The following is a 21,061-nucleotide window of genomic DNA, read 5'->3' as shown; positions in this document are numbered from 1 at the left end:
TTTACTGGTTCTTGCCTGATATGTCCCTGTCTTCGAATGTTCTTGATATTGGCACTCTGGAACCCTGATGCATGCGGGGTTCCAGGCAACGGCTTTTTCAGGCTCTCGTGCAGATCAATGGGCTCCTCGTTTCTATAATACTAAACTTCGGTGAACTTCTCGGCTTTGTGGCATTTCTATCATAGCGGAACACTTTCGTCAGTTTAACTGTTGTGCATGATTCACCGATGTGCGCCACTTGTCGCTAGTCCAATCCATGGCCCTCCCACGAGGGGAAGCTTCAACCCAAGTATATACTTATACGACACATAATAAAATACTGTCTGCGGAACCAAAGATACATTATCAACGAAGCCTTCCAATAGTAGAGATCCTTCAACTTGAACTTCTGAGTGACGTGCACCCAAGTGACTCTTAACTGTAACACATTGTGACAAAGTCAATCGTTTTGGCTTTACAAAGTTAGATGTTTTTCAGCGAAGCCCTCTTCCACCTGCAGGACAGGTAGATCGTGGGCATAACCAAGAAAAGTATAACTAGTTTTGGATTTATGGTGCAAATGCCGACCGTAGCTAAAATAAACTAGCCAGCAACAAAAGTGAAAGTAACCCCGAGCAGGCAAACAGCTTGTGCGCGGAGGGGGAGCAAGCGGCCGAGCGTAATAAATCAAGTGCGCGGTGGGAGACGCCATACGCGTGCCCATCGCGTGTCTGCACGTACTTTCAGAGAGAGGGGACCGGTGTCCTGGAGCTGTCCCTGTGCAGGTGAGCGTTATGTGGCAGAGTAATTAACCGACAAGCAGGGGTTGCCGGGAGGCACACACCTGATCTCTCCCATGGGGTTTGCAACGGCTTACGGTGCAGGTCCATTGCAGAAGTTTGTTTTCAAGCTTTCTGGAACTAATTTAGGGTAATGGTCTGCTTTAATTCGGATGTTGTCAGTCAGAGAGCTGTTATAGGATAGATAGACAGGCTGTTAGAAGAAAAAGCGTGTTGCTCACCGGGCTTGAGGACATCTAAGTTGAGTGCCTGTGTGCATTAAGAAAAGAAAAGTGAAATTGCATGAGGCTTGTGAGGACGGAAGGGGGACAGGAGATGTGCACATCGCGTGTCTGTACATGCGTTTTCACTGGCGCGTTTATAATTGCAGTACTTCCTGCTCCTGCACATGTCCTGTCTCCCTTCCAAAGCAAGTCCATAACAATAGATCTCTCTAGCGACATCGCTTTCGTGCTGAAATGCTAGGCGAGACCTAAAAACGAACCCAACGCTGGGCTGTTATGCGTAACCCCCCACCTTGCCTGGCGCTGTGCTGCTGATGAACGAAGCAAGAGTTACTGCCCTGTTACAGCCTGTAGACATGTAGCCAGCAGCAAACTGCCTTATGTGATTTTCCTTGCTATTATCCTAATCAAAGCAGTGTCAGTCACGGAGGTGCCGAACCTCACTTGCTTTACTGTTTGTTAAATCAAGGGCCAGCAGTGATATTAACATTAATATAGTCTCCTGCCTTTGATTACGTTTAACTTTGCACTATTTTTAGGAAAGACGCTTTGACACTTTATACACGTCCTATTGAATTTTAGTGCTTCACTTGTATTTATTAAACATAGTATGAAATAATGACACACAGAACATTGTCCTTTTGTGGTAAGTGGGACAGAGAAGATAGTCATTCAGATTCTAAAATAATGGTGCTGCACCTAGTATATATAAATTACATGTGACAAACTGGCACCTTTTTGTTTACATTCATAAGAAATATATTTAACTTTTAGTTTATATCATCTTTGTTTACATAATGAGGTTTGGGTTATCACTTACATGCCAGATGTCCTGATGGCTCATCTCGTGCTTTTGTTGTTAGAGCCAAGGCAGGCCCCTGGCTCTGTTATTTCCATGAATTTGCTGGCCTGCTCACCAATGGTAGATGTGTGGATGTGCATGCATATGTACCCATCGGCATGTGCAAGACTGACTTTTTGTGTGTACTACTTAACTTTGTATTTGTATTTACATTTATGTGCCTGATGGTGTCTGCAGGGAGGTGGGTGCCAGCTGTCTATTCTGCCTCCTACTACCTGCTTCCTCATGTGACAGTTTTGGGAAAGAGAGAGAGAGAAAAAGACAGAGCACCACAGGAAGCGTGGAATGCCTACAGACCGCTGAGGCCTGCGCATAGAGGCCGATGCTACCTGCCCCTTGCTCATGGCGCCGGTGCGGACCTCAGTGATTTTAGCCAGTGCCTCAGTTCTTCAATTTTATTTATTTATTTATATTTAATTTTATAAAGCGCGCAGCTACCCAGAGGTTTCCCGGCGCTAAACCAACAAGGGAGGTGTGCATGTCGCAAAGATTATTGATCAAATAGCCAAGTTTTTACATCTCTGCGGAACTTTAGATAATTGGGTTCAATCCGAATAGACAGAGGGAGGGAGTTCCACAGGGATGGTGCCAGAAAAGCAAAAGATCGACCACCCATTCTGGCTTTTCTCGTCCTAGGAATCTGAAGTTTATGTTGATTGGATGAACGAAGAGTGCGGGAGGGAAGGTACGGATGAATTAAAGATCTCAAGTACTGAGGGGCCTTGCCAGTATTAATTTTATGTATAAGACAAAGAGCCTTAAATTTACAGCGACTGTCAATGCATAGCCAATGGAGGCTACGACGGTACAGGGACGTGGAGGACTTGTAGGGTAGTTTACACAGCAGACGAACTGCAGATGCGACTGCCGTAAAGATGTTGCCTCCATCACGAGCATGCAGGCATTGAGCTCCTCTTAGACATGCACAAACAGCACTGTAAACTAAAGGGCATGCTCAGGCCCTCAGTCTCCGACCTTGCAGCCCTTCTCCAAAGCTAGGCATACTTCAAGGAAAAACCACCAAAAAGGAACCTAAAACGATCTTGCCATGGGTACACCGAAGGCTGGGCTGGGTAGTTAACAGTTGAGCCTAAGCCCTAAAGGTTACACATAGATTTCTGCAACTGAAACACAACCCAGTGAACTATCTGAATGTGGGATGAAATAGCAAGAACTATTCCCACTTCTTACCTGGTAGGTCAGATCGGGCCCTGATTCCTCATGGGTCCAGATTCTCTGCTTGACAACCTCTGTCTGGCCTGCTTGATCTCTGTGTATGGCCAGCTGCTCTGCTGTGGCACAAGCCAGAGGGGGCAGGACTGGCACCCACCCCTACCTCAGACCCTGGGACGGCTTTTCTACTGAGAATTGTGGGAAATATTATCATGGGAAACCTTTGCTGTTAATAACAGGAATTATTTACACAGAGAACTACTTGAAATGCATTCATATCTTCTGCACTTTTTTTGTCAAATTGCGTTTCTTGCATGAAAACAGAAAAATAATTTAAGGAAATAGTGTCATCATATTGATGTACAGCACTGCACAGTGAATGAATCTATTGATTGCATAGTTAAAACCATTACGACTGTTTCAGTGTGTTCAAAAGTTAATATGGGCAGATGATAACATCAGCATATGCACAGATTGTCCTCTATAGCTCATAAAAATTGCCAATTTCTTAAATGACAAATAATTCAATCGTATTGTTTTATTAACCTTCTTGCTTTCTCAAATTTGCCTAAAAATGCACCATTTATCCACACTTTTTTCAAAATTTTGACGGGGTGAGAACCCCCTTGAATCCCCCGTAGGTTGTTCGGGTGAGCGAACGTAGTGAAGTACGACAATAATTTTACGCCCTACCACTTTCAAATCTCACCAGCCACACTGACTCCCACCCCGGACTGCTATATGAGAGGCCTGGTTGAGCTGCCATAAAGAGAACCAATCTATGTGTTGCTCTCATGATGTTTTAGCATTAAATAGCGTGAGAGTAACACAGGGCTTGGTAGCAATGGGTGAACCCAGCACCCAGCACCCAGCACTCCTTTGGAGACCAGGGGAACTGTTCTGTATTCCCCATGGCTCCTTATTTGCGGCTTAAAGTGTGCATGTCAGGTTACACTGTACCAGCCTGACATAATCACTTTACCCAAGACCTGCTTCCTGCCACTCAGTAGGTTTGGCCACACCCTGCCGACAAGCACAGAATGGAGATATAGTAATGCATGTGGTGGCTCAGAGCAGGGAGGTTGGCAAAGCACCAATGAAGAAACTGCCCCTTGTCAAAATTATGTGGCTGTGTATGGATGAGCAAAAATTACTGGAAAGCTAACTCCCTACAAATGAAAACAGATGCTGTGGAGGACTACATTCGAGTAAATACATTTGGAAGTGTTAAATAAACTTTTTTTATTTAGAAGAGTAGTTTTGCTCTGCTAGAATTGTGAGAAAGGGATGGTGATAATCTGCTTTCGGTTAATGAGCTGTGGATATATAACAAAAAAAATCAGAATTTAGCAGGTAATCTATTCCAAAATACAAAAACTGGAGTTAAAAATGTTCCCTCGTTGAGATAGGTATTAATTTCTTTGACAGTTGATCAGACTATGAAACAGGCACAGATATGCTAAGGTTGGGGATGGTAATTTGTCATTTGTAATAAACATGTAAATGTAACTTGGATTTAGAAGTCTGGTTTACCTTGATCACTAGATGCATTATCTTTCTTCCGCTTCGAGAATAAGATCTTATGAATCTTATGCAAGAACTTGCTTTTCTTCTCTGGCAATTTCTTTTCAGTTTCCGGGTCATCATATATTACCTCCCTATGATGGGATCAAAACAAAATGATTACCCATTAAAGGACACCAATGCTGGTTGAATTCTGAAAGTTGAACCTTTGTAAAGCAATCAGCAATATGTATGTAAACCATTTATTATGTGGCAATTTTCAATCATTTTGTACCTGAAAAGGAGGGAGAGAATGTAATTCCAAAAATGTATTTCCCAGCAACAGTGAGCACATGAGGAAATTTGCATTATGCTCAGTCGTAACACTGGTTATGCCTGAGCTTGATGTTTAAACTCGCCCAGAACTGGCACTTTAATCCAGCAAGACATTCTCTTCTGCTGAGTATCTTAGTGAGACCAAACATTTTTACAAACACTAATGAATGTCATTAATTGAAAGCATAGCAACCTTGTGAGAGGCTAACTTGGTATATGATGAACACTTATGTGAGTGGACACCTTGCATTGAATCAGACAACCCTTACAGTGATTTTACTGGTCTTAGACAACCTTAGAAAGCTCTCTAAGCGGCAGCTGTGGAGAGCAGCCTTCAGGCTTAGTCTAGAAGGAGTGTAAAGCAGCTTGTTTCACCAGTATATAATCATATAGGTATAGATTAAATGAAAAAGAACCACACAGTGTAGTTATAGAAATATGTATTTATTATAAGACAGTCACTAACACATTTAGATATCTCCTAGCTGGAGATATACACAATACACACAATACTTTGCAATAGAAACAGGTAAGTATCACAGAATACACTCTGGTCACCGGGGGGGGGGGGGGGAGGGGGGGGGGACCAAACCATATACTAAAATAGAGGTATGCGAACCACAACTCGAGTCAAGACAGTACCCAGATGACATAAAAGTGTTGGGACCAAAGGAACCACCCAAGGTGAGTATCTAGGAACCCCAAGGAGGTCATTTGCAGTGTTGGAACACAACCTTGTTTTTCCGTACAAATCAACATGTAAGTCGCAGTTGCAATTTTAACGAAGAAGGGCTCTTCCCAGTGGACCCTAAAGAAACCCCATCGAAGACAGAAGGTTGGAGAGCCACCCCACCTGTGGATACCTTAGGAACCAGAATACCTGTCCCAGCAGAGCTGGGTGCATAGATGTGAAGTGGCGTCGGAAACCGCCATTAAACCATATGGAGGACTTTAGGAAAGTACCGCTGCTAGAGAAGGTGGAAATGTTCAGTGGAATCCAAAGGTGGATTCAAGTCGAGAAGTACCTGAAAGCAGAGGGAACAGACTCTTTGCCACTTGGAAGTGACCAGGAGGCACTGCAGATGATGCCCACTGATGCAACAGCTGCATACACTTTCCCCAACACACCAGACACCTATGGTCTGCCTCACTCTCACTCGCTCCCATGTCCTACATCCACAAAAGCAAAACTTGAGGATACTCATTCTCCTACATCACACCGAATGATCTCCTTCAACTAATAATAATAATAATAATAATAATAATAAGGCATTTATAGAGCGCATGGCTGCACAGAATGTGTATCCCCGCGCTAACTGCTAACCAAAACTAACAGAGGGAGAGGGACGGAAGAGGAACAGAAATATATTATTGGGGGAAGAGGTGAGTTTTTAATTTGGCTCTGAATAAAGTTTCTGAGGGTTCCATTCGCAGATGAACAGGGAGGGCATTCCAGTGTTTCACTCCAAGATAGCGAAAGGATCTGCCCCCCATTTTTGCTCTGAGAATACGGGGAAGTTTGAATTGTGTCATTCCCGAAGATCTAAGGTCTCTGATCGGGCGATGGATAGTTAAGAGGTTTCTCAGATAGATAGGTCCTTTATTGTGGGCAATCTTATGGGCGTAACAAAGGCTTTTAAATCTAATTCTTTCCCTAACAGGGAGCCAGTGAAGTTTGGACAAGGCCGCTTTGGAAGATGTTCTTCTGGGAAGACCCAGTACCATGCGGGCGGCTGCATTTTGAATGCATTGTAGCTGGTGTAACTGCTTTTGGTTCAGGCCTAATAGGAGAACGTTTCCGTAGTCCAAATGAGGTGTTATGAGCACGTGTACAATCGTTTTTCTGGCTTCAGTAGGGATGAGATCAATGATTTTTCGCAGGATTTTTAGCGTGCCGAAGCACTTGCCTGTTATATTGCTGACTTGGGATTTTCCCGAAAAATCAGAGTCAATCATAACCCCTAGATTTTTGACCTTCTCTACAGGGCGGGGGAAATCACCCAGAGCCATAGGCCACCATGCCTGGGACCAAATTGAAGTTTTGTTCCCAACCACCAACACCTCTGTTTTGTCTCCATTTAAACGGAGGCAATTGTTGTCCATCCAGGTGGCGACAGCAGCCATGCAGCCAGAGAAATTGGTGGCGGATTTCTCGCTATCTGGGTTAAGCTTGAATATAAGCTGGGTGTCGTCGGCGTAGCTAGCAATGCCCACCCCAAAGTTCTCTACGACGCGAGCCAGGGGCTCCATATAGATGTTGAATAAGGTAGGGCTCAGACTAGAGCCCTGTGGAACCCCATAGCTCACGTCACGAGAAGATGATTTAAAGGGTGGGCAGTGTAGCTGGAACGATCTTTTGGTGAGGAAAGACTTGAACCAAGCCAGTGCATGGTCCTTCACTCCTATATCCGAAAGTCGGGACAGCAGCGTGGCATGGAACACAGTATCAAAAGCTGCGCTTAAATCTAACATGACCAACGCTGCTGTCTCTCCCTCGTCCACCATCTTGCGAATGCATTCCGTGGAATATAGAACAGCTGATTCCGTGGAATAGCCAGGTCTAAAACCCGATTGTGTGGGGTGGAGTACATTTTCCTTTTCTAAAAAAGCCATAAGTTGTTTATTGACTATTTTTTCTATTATCTTGGCACATTGTGGCAAGAGGGAGATGGGCCTGAGGTTTTGGAATTGGGTGACAGGGATATTGGTTTTTTTTTTTAGAGGAATGACTTGTGCTGTTTTCCAAGCCTCTGGTACATAGCATTCTTGAAAGGAAAGGATTATCATGTTTCTTATATGATCAATAAGAAAATTTTCCATGATGTCTTTACTTTTTACCAGTGGGCACACATCGTTAGGGGAACCTGAATGAATACTGTTGATAATGTTGATCAGGTCTTTTTTGTCAGGTGTGGTAAATTGGGTAAAGGTGGACTTTTGAGTAGGGGAGGTTTTGGTCCTTGTCTCCTTTCCTAATATAGAGGGTTTGGGGAAAGTAGCGTGAATTTTCTCAACCTTTTCGATGAAGAAGTCGGCTATTTGTTCACATATGTCATTAGAATATGTGTCCTGCGTATCTAAACATGTTGTATCTGTTAGTTCTTTATAGATGCGGAATAGTTCTTTCGTGGGGTTGGTTGCCTCTTCAATTCTGATTTGATAAAAGGCACTTTTTTCCTCTCTTATCATTTTCTGGTATAATTTTAGTTCCGATTTATAGATTTCCTTAAGTTTACGAGAGTAGTTTTTTCTCCACTTGCGTTCTGTCACTTTGCAGTGGGTCTTAGCGATTTTTAGTTTTTCCGAGTACCAAGGTTCTGACTTGGTTCTCCTGACGGGGGGCTTCGAAGTCCACGGGGCGATTTTATCTAATGCCTTACCCAGCCATAGTTCGTAGTTATTCCATGTGTCTTGTAAGGACTGACCTGTGGGCGGGGGGTGCTTCTCTAATTCGCTGATCAAGCGTTCAGGGGTATAGTTTTTCCAGTTTCGACGCTTTGTAGACAGTGGTTTGTTGGGCACATTATTAGTAATATTAGTAGGGATGTTGAAGGTAATTATATGATGGTCAGACCAGATTATAGGGACCGGGGGGGGCATTTCAATTCCTTCCCAAGTGGCAAAGACAGGGTCGAGAAGGTGGCCATGCTGATGCGTGGGGTTGGTAGATAGCAATTTTATTCCCAGCGCGTGTAATGCTGTCTTGAGTATTTGAGCCTCTTTAGCATTATTATCTTCGAGGTGAAGATTAAGGTCACCTAAAATCATAAAGTTGTTATGCCTTATAGCTAGCTGAGTGGCTGTTTCTATGAGTTGGTTGCAAAAAGGGGTTGCATTGCCAGGAGGGCGATATATAAGGAGACCAGTAACGGTCGTCGACGGAGTCAGTTTTATAGAGAATGTACCGCATTCACTATTTGTGATGGCCTTATTAGTGAGAGTACATTCCAATTCCTTTTTGCAAATCAGTGCAAGTCCTCCACCGCGTTGTTTAGGCCTATCGATTCTTAGTAGACTGTAATTCAGAGGTACTGTCTCTAAGATATCGGGGGATGAGGATTCCTCTAACCATGTTTCAGTAAGAAACAATACATCGAAGTCACGTTTCTGCAGTAGATCTTGTATTTCCGTTTTATGTTTTATCATGGATCTGCAGTTAAGCAACATCATTTTTAATTTGGGCGCGGGCAGAGCCTCCTCCTCACTTACAGACTTCCTCAAGAAGATGAAGACCTGGCTCTTCATGTAAGCACCTTGGGACCACGCACCTACACATGTTGACCAAGTGTTTGGGTAGCTCTTGGGTGATTAGTGCACTATACAAATCAGCATACCATAACACCTACTAGGCATCTAGTTTGTTATGTACATGGATCAGTCACCAAAGTTGACAGTCCTGCTAAGTGGTATGCTTGGTGACGTGCCCTAAATACTATGCTAAATTGACTAAACGTAGGGGTGTCCATGAATGCAGCTCACAAGTAAATTGTTTTAGACTTGGTCATATTAAATCTGTTAGCATTTGTGATAGTAATTTACAAAAATTTTAATTCTTCAGCATGTGGATAAATTATTAAACATCAGTCTATCCATATCATATTAATACCCATATTGTATTTGCTTTTTGTCTCCGGTTACATCAGTGATGGTCTGTATATGTTCTTTTCCTGCAGTCATCTTTATAATTACTGGCTGGGTGGCTTCCTTTGTCTTCATTCAGATATTCCATCTATGTACATTGCTTCTCAAATCTATTAATACTTCCTAAAAGCTCATGGATAGCCACGTAAAGGTAAATGGGTAGTCACGTAAGGGTAACTGAATTCTGTGTTTTCGCTATAGTTGTGGCAGATATTTATATTACTTCCAACTGGAAAGCTGACGTCCGTCTGATTTTTAGGCATGATGAAATAAAAAAGCAAGAATATGGTATTTAGGATACTGTTTCCATTTTAAAAACTATTCACTTAAAGAGTATCAGAAGATCTGACATCCATATTATGAATTCTTACCGTGATGCTCCTGGGGTACACACGCTGTAATGGTGGAGTAGCGTGCGACCTATGAACTTTGTACGTAACTACGGCTCCCTTGAGCCTTCGAGCTGACGAGCTCAGGTAACGCCCTTCGCGCCCGGAGAGGTACCATACCTGATAACACTTTGGCAGCCTGCACAGCAACCCCTGATACTCACCCTACACTCTGCTGATGAAGGACAAAAATCCAGAAACACCGGTGTCCAGAGTTGGCCTGCAATTGTGCATCACACTTCGGAACTTTGTTAAGCGCACCCGCTTTGAAGAAAACTACATCTACCGTGATGCTCCTGGGGTACACAAGCTGTAATGGTGGAGTAGCGTGCAACCTATGAACTTTGTACGTAACTACGGCTCCCTTGAGCCTTCGAGCTGACGAGCTCAGGTAACGCCCTACGCGCCCGGAGAGGTACCATACCTGATAACACTTTGGCAGCCTGCACAGCAACCCCTGATACTCATCCTACACTCTGCTGATGAAGGACAAAAATCCAGAAACACCGGTGTCCAGAGTTGGCCTGCAATTGTGCATCACACTTCGGAACTTTGTTAAGCGCACCCGCTTTGAAGAAAACTACATCTACCGTGATGCTCCTGGGGTACACACGCTGTAATGGTGGAGTAGCGTGCGACCTATGAACTTTGTACGTAACTACGGCTCCCTTGAGCCTTCGAGCTGACGAGCTCAGGTAACGCCCTACGCGCCCGGAGAGGTACCATACCTGATAACACTTTGGCAGCCTGCACAGCAACCCCTGATACTCATCCTACACTCTGCTGATGAAGGACAAAAATCCAGAAACACCGGTGTCCAGAGTTGGCCTGCAATTGTGCATCACACTTCGGAACTTTGTTAAGCGCACCCGCTTTGAAGAAAACTACATCTACCGTGATGCTCCTGGGATACACACGCTGTAATGGTGGAGTAGCGTGCGACCTATGAACTTTGTACGTAACTAGGGCTCCCTTGAGCCTTCGAGCTGACGAGCTCAGGTAAAGCCCTACGCGCCCGGAGAGGTACCATACCTGATAACACTTTGGTAGCCTGCACAGCAACCCCTGATACTCATCCTACACTCTGCTGATGAAGGACAAAAATCCAGAAACACCGGGGTCCACAGTTGGCCTGCAATTGTGCATCACACTTCGGAACTTTGTTAAGCGCACCCGCTTTGAAGAAAACTACATCTACCGTGATGCTCTGGGGGTACACACGCTGTAATGGTGGAGTAGCGTGCGACCTATGAACTTTGTACGTAACTACGGCTCCCTTGAGCCTTCGAGCTGACGAGCTCAGGTAACGCCCTTCGCGCCCGGAGAGGTACCATACCTGATAACACTTTGGCAGCCTGCACAGCAACCCCTGATACTCATCCTACACTCTGCTGATGAAGGACAACAATCCAGAAACACCGGTGTCCAGAGTTGGCCTGCAATTGTGCATCACACTTCGGAACTTTGTTAAGCGCACCCGCTTTGAAGAAAACTACATCTACCGTGATGCTCCTGGGGTACACACGCTGTAATGGTGAAGTAGCATGCGACCTATGAACTTTGTACGTAACTACGGCTCCCTTGAGCCTTCGAGCTGACGAGCTCAGGTAACGCCCTACGCGCCCGGAGAGGTACCATACCTGATAACACTTTGGCAGCCTGCACAGCAACCCCTGATACTCATCCTACACTCTGCTGATGAAGGACAAAAATCCAGAAACACCGGTGTCCAGAGTTGGCCTGCAATTGTGCATCACACTTCGGAACTTTGTTAAGCGCACCCGCTTTGAAGAAAACTACATCTACCGTGATGCTCCTGGGGTACACACGCTGTAATGGTGGAGTAGCGTGCGACCTATGAACTTTGTACGTAACTACGGCTCCCTTGAGCCTTCGAGCTGACGAGCTCAGGTAACGCCCTACACGCCCGGAGAGGTACCATACCTGATAACACTTTGGCAGCCTGCACAGCAACCCCTGATACTCATCCTACACTCTGCTGATGAAGGACAAAAATCCAGAAACACCGGTGTCCAGAGTTGGCCTGCAATTGTGCATCACACTTCGGAACTTTGTTAAGCGCACCCGCTTTGAAGAAAACTACATCTACCGTGATGCTCCTGGGGTACACACGCTGTAATGGTGGAGTAGCGTGCGACCTATGAACTTTGTACGTAACTACGGCTCCCTTGAGCCTTCGAGCTGACGAGCTCAGGTAACGCCCTACGCGCCCGGAGAGGTACCATACCTGATAACACTTTGGCAGCCTGCACAGCAACCCCTGATACTCATCCTACACTCTGCTGATGAAGGACAAAAATTCAGAAACACCGGTGTCCAGAGTTGGCCTGCAATTGTGCATCACACTTCGGAACTTTGTTAAGCGCACCCGCTTTGAAGAAAACTACGTCTACCGTGATGCTCCGGGGGTACACACGCTGTAATGGTGGAGTAGCGTGCGACCTATGAACTTTGTACGTAACTACGGCTCCCTTGAGCCTTCGAGCTGACGAGGTCAGGTAACGCCCTACGCGCCCGGAGAGGTACCATACCTGATAACAATTTGGCAGCCTGCACAGCAACCCCTGATACTCATCCTACACTCTGCTGATGAAGGACAACAATCCAGAAACACTGGTGTCCAGAGTTGGCCTGCAATTGTGCATCACACTTCGGAACTTTGTTAAGCGCACCCGCTTTGAAGAAAACTACATCTACCGTGATGCTCCTGGGGTACACACGCTGTAATGGTGAAGTAGCGTGCGACCTATGAACTTTGTACGTAACTACGGCTCCCTTGAGCCTTCGAGCTGACGAGCTCAGGTAACGCCCTACGCGCCCGGAGAGGTACCATACCTGATAACACTTTGGCAGCCTGCACAGCAACCCCTGATACTCATCCTACACTCTGCTGATGAAGGACAAAAATCCAGAAACACCGGTGTCCAGAGTTGGCCTGCAATTGTGCATCACACTTCGGAACTTTGTTAAGCGCACCCGCTTTGAAGAAAACTACATCTACCGTGATGCTCCTGGGGTACACACGCTGTAATGGTGGAGTAGCGTGAGACCTATGAACTTTGTACGTAACTACGGCTCCCTTGAGCCTTCGAGCTGACGAGCTCAGGTAACGCCCTACACGCCCGGAGAGGTACCATACCTGATAACACTTTGGCAGCCTGCACAGCAACCCCTGATACTCATCCTACACTCTGCTGATGAAGGTCAAAAATCCAGAAACACCGGTGTCCAGAGTTGGCCTGCAATTGTGCATCACACTTCGGAACTTTGTTAAGCGCACCCGCTTTGAAGAAAACTACATCTACCGTGATGCTCCTGGGGTACACACGCTGTAATGGTGGAGTAGTGTGCGACCTATGAACTTTGTACGTAACTACGGCTCCCTTGAGCCTTCGAGCTGACGAGCTCAGGTAACGCCCTACGCGCCCGGAGAGGTACCATACCTGTTAACATTTTGGCAGCCTGCACAGCAACCCCTGATACTCATCCTACACTCTGCTGATGAAGGACAAAAATCCAGAAACACCGGTGTCCAGAGTTGGCCTGCAATTGTGCATCACACTTCGGAACTTTGTTAAACGCACCCGCTTTGAAGAAAACTACATCTACCGTGATGCTCCTGGGGTACACACGCTGTAATGGTGGAGTAGCGTGCGACCTATGAACTTTGTACGTAACTACGGCTCCCTTGAGCCTTCGAGCTGACGAGCTCAGGTAACGCCCTACGCGCCCGGAGAGGTACCATACCTGATAACACTTTGGCAGCCTGCACAGCAACCCCTGATACTCATCCTACACTCTGCTGATGAAGGACAAAAATCCAGAAACACCGGTGTCCAGAGTTGGCCTGCAATTGTGCATCACACTTCGGAACTTTGTTAAGCGCACCCGCTTTGAAGAAAACTACATCTACTGTGATGCTCCTGGGGTACACACGCTGTAATGGTGGAGTAGCGTGCGACCTATGAACTTTGTATATATCCTATGTTGAACCTGAATCAGTGCTGTGACAATCCAAGCTCAATATTAACAAGCACGGGCAAAGCCCATTGATCTCACCTTTGGGACCTAATAGCCGTGCCAATGGTTTTTAGTAAAGCAAACAGGATGCCCGATGCTGTGCAGGATGGCTAAGGAGGAGAGGGAAAAACAGCCTATGATTTTTGGTTAAGCAGGGAACCTGCAATATTTTAGTTTCACTTTGTACAATTCATTCTCTAAATAGGTATCATGTGTCTCTCCTTTTTGCCTCTAATATTAATGGTTTGTTTTAACTTCGTGAACAAAGGAACAGCTATGGCAGCAGGGTGGCAAGCAGAACCCACAAGAAAGTTTAGCTTGTTTTGGACGTGAGGTTTGGACTTGAGGTCCCGAGATCCTCAGTTGAGCCAGAGCCTGGCATCTGGCTCAAACCTGGTGCTCCCATCTCTGCAGCAATGCATAGAGTTTGCTCTTACTTATAGTATGTAGATTATGAATACTAGGAAAACATGGGTATGTGTGGCTGGGTGCATATTTTGTATCAGCCTGTCACCCAAACAATACCGTGCTGACCACTTTAGAAGCTTCATACTACCAAAACAAGATGCCTGCCCTCATAAAGTATCTATTTGTTTATATTCGGATCATTGAAAAACTAGCTTTTGCAAAGCCAAGAGATCTCAAATTTAAAAGGCAAATTCTGATCTGTTTATTTTGCCAAAGAGATTATGCATTGATACCTCCAAGCATAAGCGTTCATGCATTTCAATTCTTGCACACAAACGCATGCACACAGTGTTTATTTTTGGAACGGTATGAAAAACATTCAAAGGTGACTTCCCGTGGCGCACATATTTTACGGTTCAAGGCTAGGCACGTGTTGTGACGCACCAGCAGCCATTTTGGCTTTTTATTTTACAATTTCAACATGGCTGTCGGCCATTGAAGAAAGATAAAGCAAAACATATATATACACATAGAGCGCAAAACATAAGCGAACAGCCTAGTGGCATTTTTCTGTTGTCGGACTCTGAAAAAAAACTATAATAAATAATTGGGGATGGGCAAATAAGGATCAGAGCGTGATGTGTGGGGCTGGGTCGCATCAGAGTTAGAAAACAAACTCACCAACCAGTGAAAAGACACTTTCATTTATAAAACTAGACCTATAGGTTTTGCCACCAATAGGCCAGACTTGCCTCTTTGTGTGAGATGCTTGGAACCTTGGGTGCTGTTCCGCACTCAGTCAGTGGAGTATTTCCGAAGTCGGTTTAATTTTCTGCAAGGACTTTGATTTCCCTTCCCTATAAGCATGGGTCATAATTTAGTTCTCCATATTTAAATGAGATTGTAGTGGTGTGTTTGATATTTTGCTTGCATGTTCTTCATAAAAAAACTGATGAGAGTTAGAAAGGTTTAAAGTCAGTGTACACCACAAAAGCACATCAGAGAGAGATCTGCGTGGTTTACACACCTTTCTATCCTGCGTTCTGATTTTCAGGGCCCGAGTCAAATATCTAAAGCTGGCCCTTCATAGGAAGATAATATCGTCCAGAAATTATCAAAAATGGCTTGTTGGGAAAAAAGAAGGCACCTCATTTGGCGCTATCTATAGTGTTAGCTACAAAGCCATTAATTAACACGGCAGCTCTGTTTGTAAAATCTATAAATACATGTGGCAGGGTAACAAAAAGTATGGGCCTGGGGAATAATGTGTCGCTTGCACCCCCTCTTCTGACAGGTCTGCTGATTTTATATGTCAGTTAAACATATTGGATTAAAGAGAAATAATGCAGTTTTAAATTGATGTTATGATAATGATACAGACATGCTTTGAAACCTCATTGATGACGGGCTTTGGGACCAACCTCCATCCCCACTTAAATGCAAAATAATGTTACATGCACATGCGCAGAAGCTTTTGGAGCAGAGTAGATAGCTGTCACCTCGTTTATTTCTAAAAAGTTTACCGGATCCTTTTAAAATCTCTGCAGAGACTATAAACATGCATAGATGTAAGAGGGACCATATCTGAGGGAGTGTCTATGAGAGAAAGTGTGCGTGTGTAGGACATTCAGACCGATTGGTTTACATAAGCATGTAACCTAGCTCATACATAAGGCGGACGCATAATTGACTACTTTATAGCTGAGGCGTCCTTTATGACAACTGAAGTCCATTTCACTGAGCTCATCTGCTATCTGGGAAGATGCCCCAGAAGTTGAGGCCAGATCCCACCTTTTCTCATAGAGTAATATAGTGCATTGGCATCTTCTGAACTCTCATTTAACAATCTTTTCCACTTCAGAAATACAAACACGGTGGTGTAATTCCACATAGCACCCCTTGGCAGCAGCAGCAGCAGAGGGACAGGAGAGACCCGAGTGACTTGGAGTTAAATAGGAGTGGCGCAGCTAAATTCACAGATAACCAGGCTAAACAATGCTCCAGGTGAGGGACAAACACGAGAAGGACAAGACAATCCGTTCAATAAAAAGCAAGTAAAGGAGAATGACAGTAATGCTAACCAATATTGAGCAATGGACAGGCTCTAAGCTCACTGTAAGATCTGGTAAATTGGCAATAAGTCTTTTTCTACCAGACAGCTGTGCTATTTGGTGGGCCTGACGTAAAAATCTGGCCTCCCTTACACTCATTGAAGTGATTCTTCCTAGATGTAGATAATTCAGAGAAAAATATTTCTTCAAACCATATTTATTTAAATGAAATTACATTATTTTCTGTCACATGTAGCATTAATCTCTGTAATAATTTGATCCATTTTCGAATCTTCTTGACTTTTACAGTGAGAAGTTAATCAAAATATGTTGTAATGGACACAAGTTTCACCCAATGGCTTCAGAGCACTGAGAAGTTTCTCAAGACGTATGTAAAATATAATATACTCATGTGTAAAACAAATATATTTTATTACTTTTTCATTGCCATTCTGCGAGACATTAAACAGTGTGATGATTGGCATTTCTGGTGCATGACAAAAATGCCCAGAATAAAATTAAGATCATGCAAAATAAAAAGCAAAGTCCATAACTTTGTCTATCAAGCAAATGCAATTACTCTTAAAACATCAGAAATCCTTGCACAGTCCATGTGTTGAGGTTGACGATCTTGATTGTTACGTCACCAGCCAAAGGCACGGGGGATGGGTGTGTGTGTGTGTTTCTTCTTCCCCCCCGACATAGTCATGCTGGTCACATATAGATCTAGTCCATCTTTAAAATGCATCCACCACTAGATGGTTTTGTATTTGGGCCCTTATTACGAGTGTATCGGTTAGTTGCCCGGTGTGCACCACAATATGCAAGTTGATTCCCAAAACATCCTAATTGTGTGTTATGCAGTGGCGGCTGGTGGATTTTTAAAGTGGTGAGCAAATAATTGTACCCTAGTACAACGTGGAAGCGAGCGAGCGAAGCGAGCGAGCCCGAACTGAAAAAAGGAGGGTGCGGGGGGTTCTCCCCCCGCAAGAAAATTTTGCAAAAAGTGGATTAAAATGGCGGCTTTTACACCACATATTTACTGCAAATTGTTGCATACACAGGATCCAAATATAGCATTTTAAAGCACAAGTGTGAAGAAAATATTAAAAGCATATCAACAATGTGCCCAATACTGTAACTGGTCTGCTTGCAAAATGACCCCCCAAGCCAAGCACATACAACCAATGGAAACAGGACTCTAAGTGTTTTCTACCTGTAACAACTCTGCCTCTTTACTGTATTGGTTGATGAAGTCATCAAGGTTCGCACGATAGCCGAGGCCAATGCAGCCTTGTGGACTCTGTACACACATCTTATCTGCCACTCTCCCTCTGCTGATGCCACTGGTACCCCACTCCACCCACCTGTCATTAGTGGGGCCCAAAGTGCGAGCTGCATTTCCTGAAGGCAATAGTGATACGGAAAGCACGTCTGCTCAAGAAAATGCACTATACACCTTTCCAATATAGACCCAGCAGGGTATGTGTAGTGCTTTTTCTACTAACATGGCCCATTACCTCACTAATCACTCAGCCATGGTGCTCATATTGAAGATACAAACTTGAGTCAGCACCTCTTTTATTGGTGTATATAGTAAGCTGACTTGCACTTAGCAGCGCATCCCGAACAAGTGTGAGGAGATATTCTGGACCAAGTGAAGGTGAAGTTGGCCCAGTACCGGTACTACCTCCACCATGCAGTCCACCACACCCGTTTCCAAGGTTACCACATAACCCTCCTCGTGGCGAATTGCGTATTTTTGTCAGCGATGTGGCAGCCAGTCCAAGTGGGTGGCGGGAGGCTGTTCGTGCAAGCTGCAGGTGAAGGAGAGAGTTGCCCTCCTCTGTGGTTTGGGGCCCAGGCCTGTGCATCTGCTGCTGATCTTTGTCCAACGATTCCTTTCTTTACCATTCTGGACCAGCCACATGCATGCCTGACAGTCCTGCAAAGCACATGAAATCATGTGAGTAGATTGAAAGAAGCATGCACATTAAGGTGCAAGAGCACCCGGTCTATCTGCCGGTGTCAGGGTGCTGTTTGTGCACCTATTGCCGCCTCATCAGGGGTGCTGCTTGTGAAGACAAGGAAACACGCCAGAAGATTTACAATTAAGGGGCGAAGAGCTGTGCATCCATGGAGCCTTCCCTGTATCAGGCTCTTGTTGTGGAATTCCAACTACACTGTGCGGAGAAGGGAGGTGGCAGTACCACACCTATGGAATTGGAAATAAAAATGCCAAGCATGGAGCTCAGTACCCTCGCTCTCATTACCTTAGCCCAGGGCAGTAGCAGGTCTATACAGTGTATGGTAATCAGGCAGTGCCAGAAGAGCTGGTATTTCAGGTCAGTGCGTGGACAATCTTTTTGGCTTTTTGTGGGCCTGCTTTAATCTGGGGACCCATTTTTTACTGTTGATTTTTCTGGTATCAAACAATGCCTGCAGCAAGCACCAATGCATGTAGTCCACTATACCTTGCAAAACAGCTACACTACACTGCTTGTCTTACCAAGTTAAAAACTGCCCCAATTGAAAAAGGTGGGACATTTTCTTAGCTACCTAATTCAGTGTATGTGACCACCTTTACTTTGGTGCCTGGGCCTATTTTCTATCACAGTCTGTAAAGTCATGTGTAGGGGCCATTTCCCACCCACATTACCTTTTCAAAAGACCTGACTGTTCTTTTCCTGTAATTTATGCAAATGCCACTACTTTCTTGGGAGAGAAAAGGTAGTTAAGACAGGGCAACAGATGAGTGCTGCGAGGCAGGAAGGAAAAGAAAGAAGGGCAAGCATTAGGGTTATTGAAAAGAAGGATAGAGAGACACAGAGATTGAGAAACCTATCTACAGGAATTAATGAAATAGAAACGAGAAACAGAAGTCTAAGGTGTAAGAAAAAAAAACGGGAGGGGAGAGGGGTATACTAAGATGAGAGAAACGCAGGTAGGAAAAAGAACGATGGATATAGAAAATTGAGCAGAGACGAGGGAAAAGAGAAGGAAGAAGGCCAAAACAACAGAGAAATGGAAAAGAGATGGGAGCGGGAGAAAGGGAAAGAAAAAGTGGCACGAGAGAACAGGGGAAAAAAAGAGGTGGAGGAATTAGTGGAGAAAAATATTAGAGGGCTAAAAGATAGGAATAATATAGACTTTGGAGAAAAAGGACCAGAAGAAGGAACATGCCAAATATATTTCTGTGATTCCAATAGTGTGCCATCAGACCAGTATTTTGGTTTCTCTCTGAGATGCAATTTAATCCAGATAAATGGCACAACAACTGACATACACCTAAAGCCTGTCAGTTTGATTGGCGTTGTCACTGGGTGTTAGCTGTTTAAGACAAATGAGTAACAACAATGATTTTCTATAAATGATTAACATTGTAAATGTTTAAATTCTGAAATAGTGAGCCCATGAATTAAATAGAATTTAGGGCTGTGGAAGGAGTTTTGGCCATCAATTATGTGTGCTTTATGTTAGATATGTATCCGCTTTTTCTCTGCATATCTTGTCCATCTGCACATCTTCAACCCCCTCTCTTTCCTCTTCAGCATCCTCTTTTCACTCTTCCCCGAACGCCCTTCCTCGCGTCTGTCACTTAACCACCCCTCAACATGCACTGCACTCTCTCAAATGTTGAGCACTTAGATTTCTCTTACTTTTGCCTTGCAAATATTTTGACATCAGTGTACCTCTTCACACACATATCCACAGAATTTCAGATACAAATGAAATACACATTGTTCTGTGTGCTCTGCTGAAAGGCCAACCCACTGACAGGCACTTTGTCTAGCTTCAGCCTGAGGACCCAATCAAAGCCCCTTAAACATCTGGCATGGCTCAAGCTTTAAGGTGTGCACAGAAAAAACTACAGATAAACAACAACATTATAAAATAGCTAACTCGTGGGGAATGAAAGATTAAGTTAAGCATGTAAAATAAGAGAGGAACTAAATCGCTGAAATGCATTCCCTCTGTTTTTAACATTCGTGGTTTCGCAAGTCAATCCATGTTTTTGGCATCAGTGTTAACTTAGGGGCATGCTAATTTCACTAAGTGACCTTATTAAAATTAAAGAAAGAATCAGTGTGCTTTAAACCGTAAGTGCACAACAGATGCTAACTATTATCATAAATATTACTTTATGTGTTTTCATGTGGAGAAGTGTGGCTCAGGGGTTAGAGGTGGCAGACCCGGAAGCTGAGATCGGCCCTGGGCTAGGGTTCAATTCCCCGCCTCAGCAGGTCTTGGGCTAAAAATTCCACGGACTCGATAATTCTCGCTCCGGTGCCTTCTCGACTCACGGGTTCACACTCTGCGACTCTGGGCAATAGCTTGCTTAATCTCCACAACGGCCCCTTGCGGCGGGATGCTTGGCTTTCACCTTGTGGATACCCTGCCGGGGTTATCTCACAGGGGAATACCAGGACGGGTTCCCTAAGCAAGCGCCGGGAAACCCACTGCGGGTAGCTGTGCGCTATATAAGCTCAAATACATTTACATATCCCTGCTGTCCGCTAGTTTATTTACCGTTGCATATGTTTTGGTTGTTTAGGCTTGCACTGGTGGTTGTAATACAAGGGGAGAGGAGTTGGCCTAACGGCTAGGGTGGTTGACCTCGAATCTGGGGAACTGGGTTCGAATCTCTGCAATG

The 21,061-nt window shown here is 44.6% G+C and overlaps 1 protein-coding gene across 1 annotated transcript in view; it reads right to left on the bottom strand.

Moving 5' to 3' along the window:
- Positions 1–21,061, bottom strand: part of LOC147701362 (zinc finger protein RFP-like) — a 396,387-nt gene that overhangs the window by 153,061 nt on the left and 222,265 nt on the right. Inside the window, exon 8 of the mRNA XM_086930058.1 lies at positions 4,572–4,696. Coding sequence (XP_086786184.1) covers positions 4,572–4,696 — 125 coding nt within the window. The remainder of the gene's footprint in view (positions 1–4,571; positions 4,697–21,061) is intronic.

The sequence above is a fragment of the Lissotriton vulgaris genome, chromosome 7 (genome assembly GCF_964263255.1).
Source record: "Lissotriton vulgaris chromosome 7, aLisVul1.2, whole genome shotgun sequence".
NCBI classification, from domain to species: domain Eukaryota; kingdom Metazoa; phylum Chordata; class Amphibia; order Caudata; family Salamandridae; genus Lissotriton; species Lissotriton vulgaris.
This window is presented reverse-complemented; position numbering and strand designations above follow the sequence as displayed.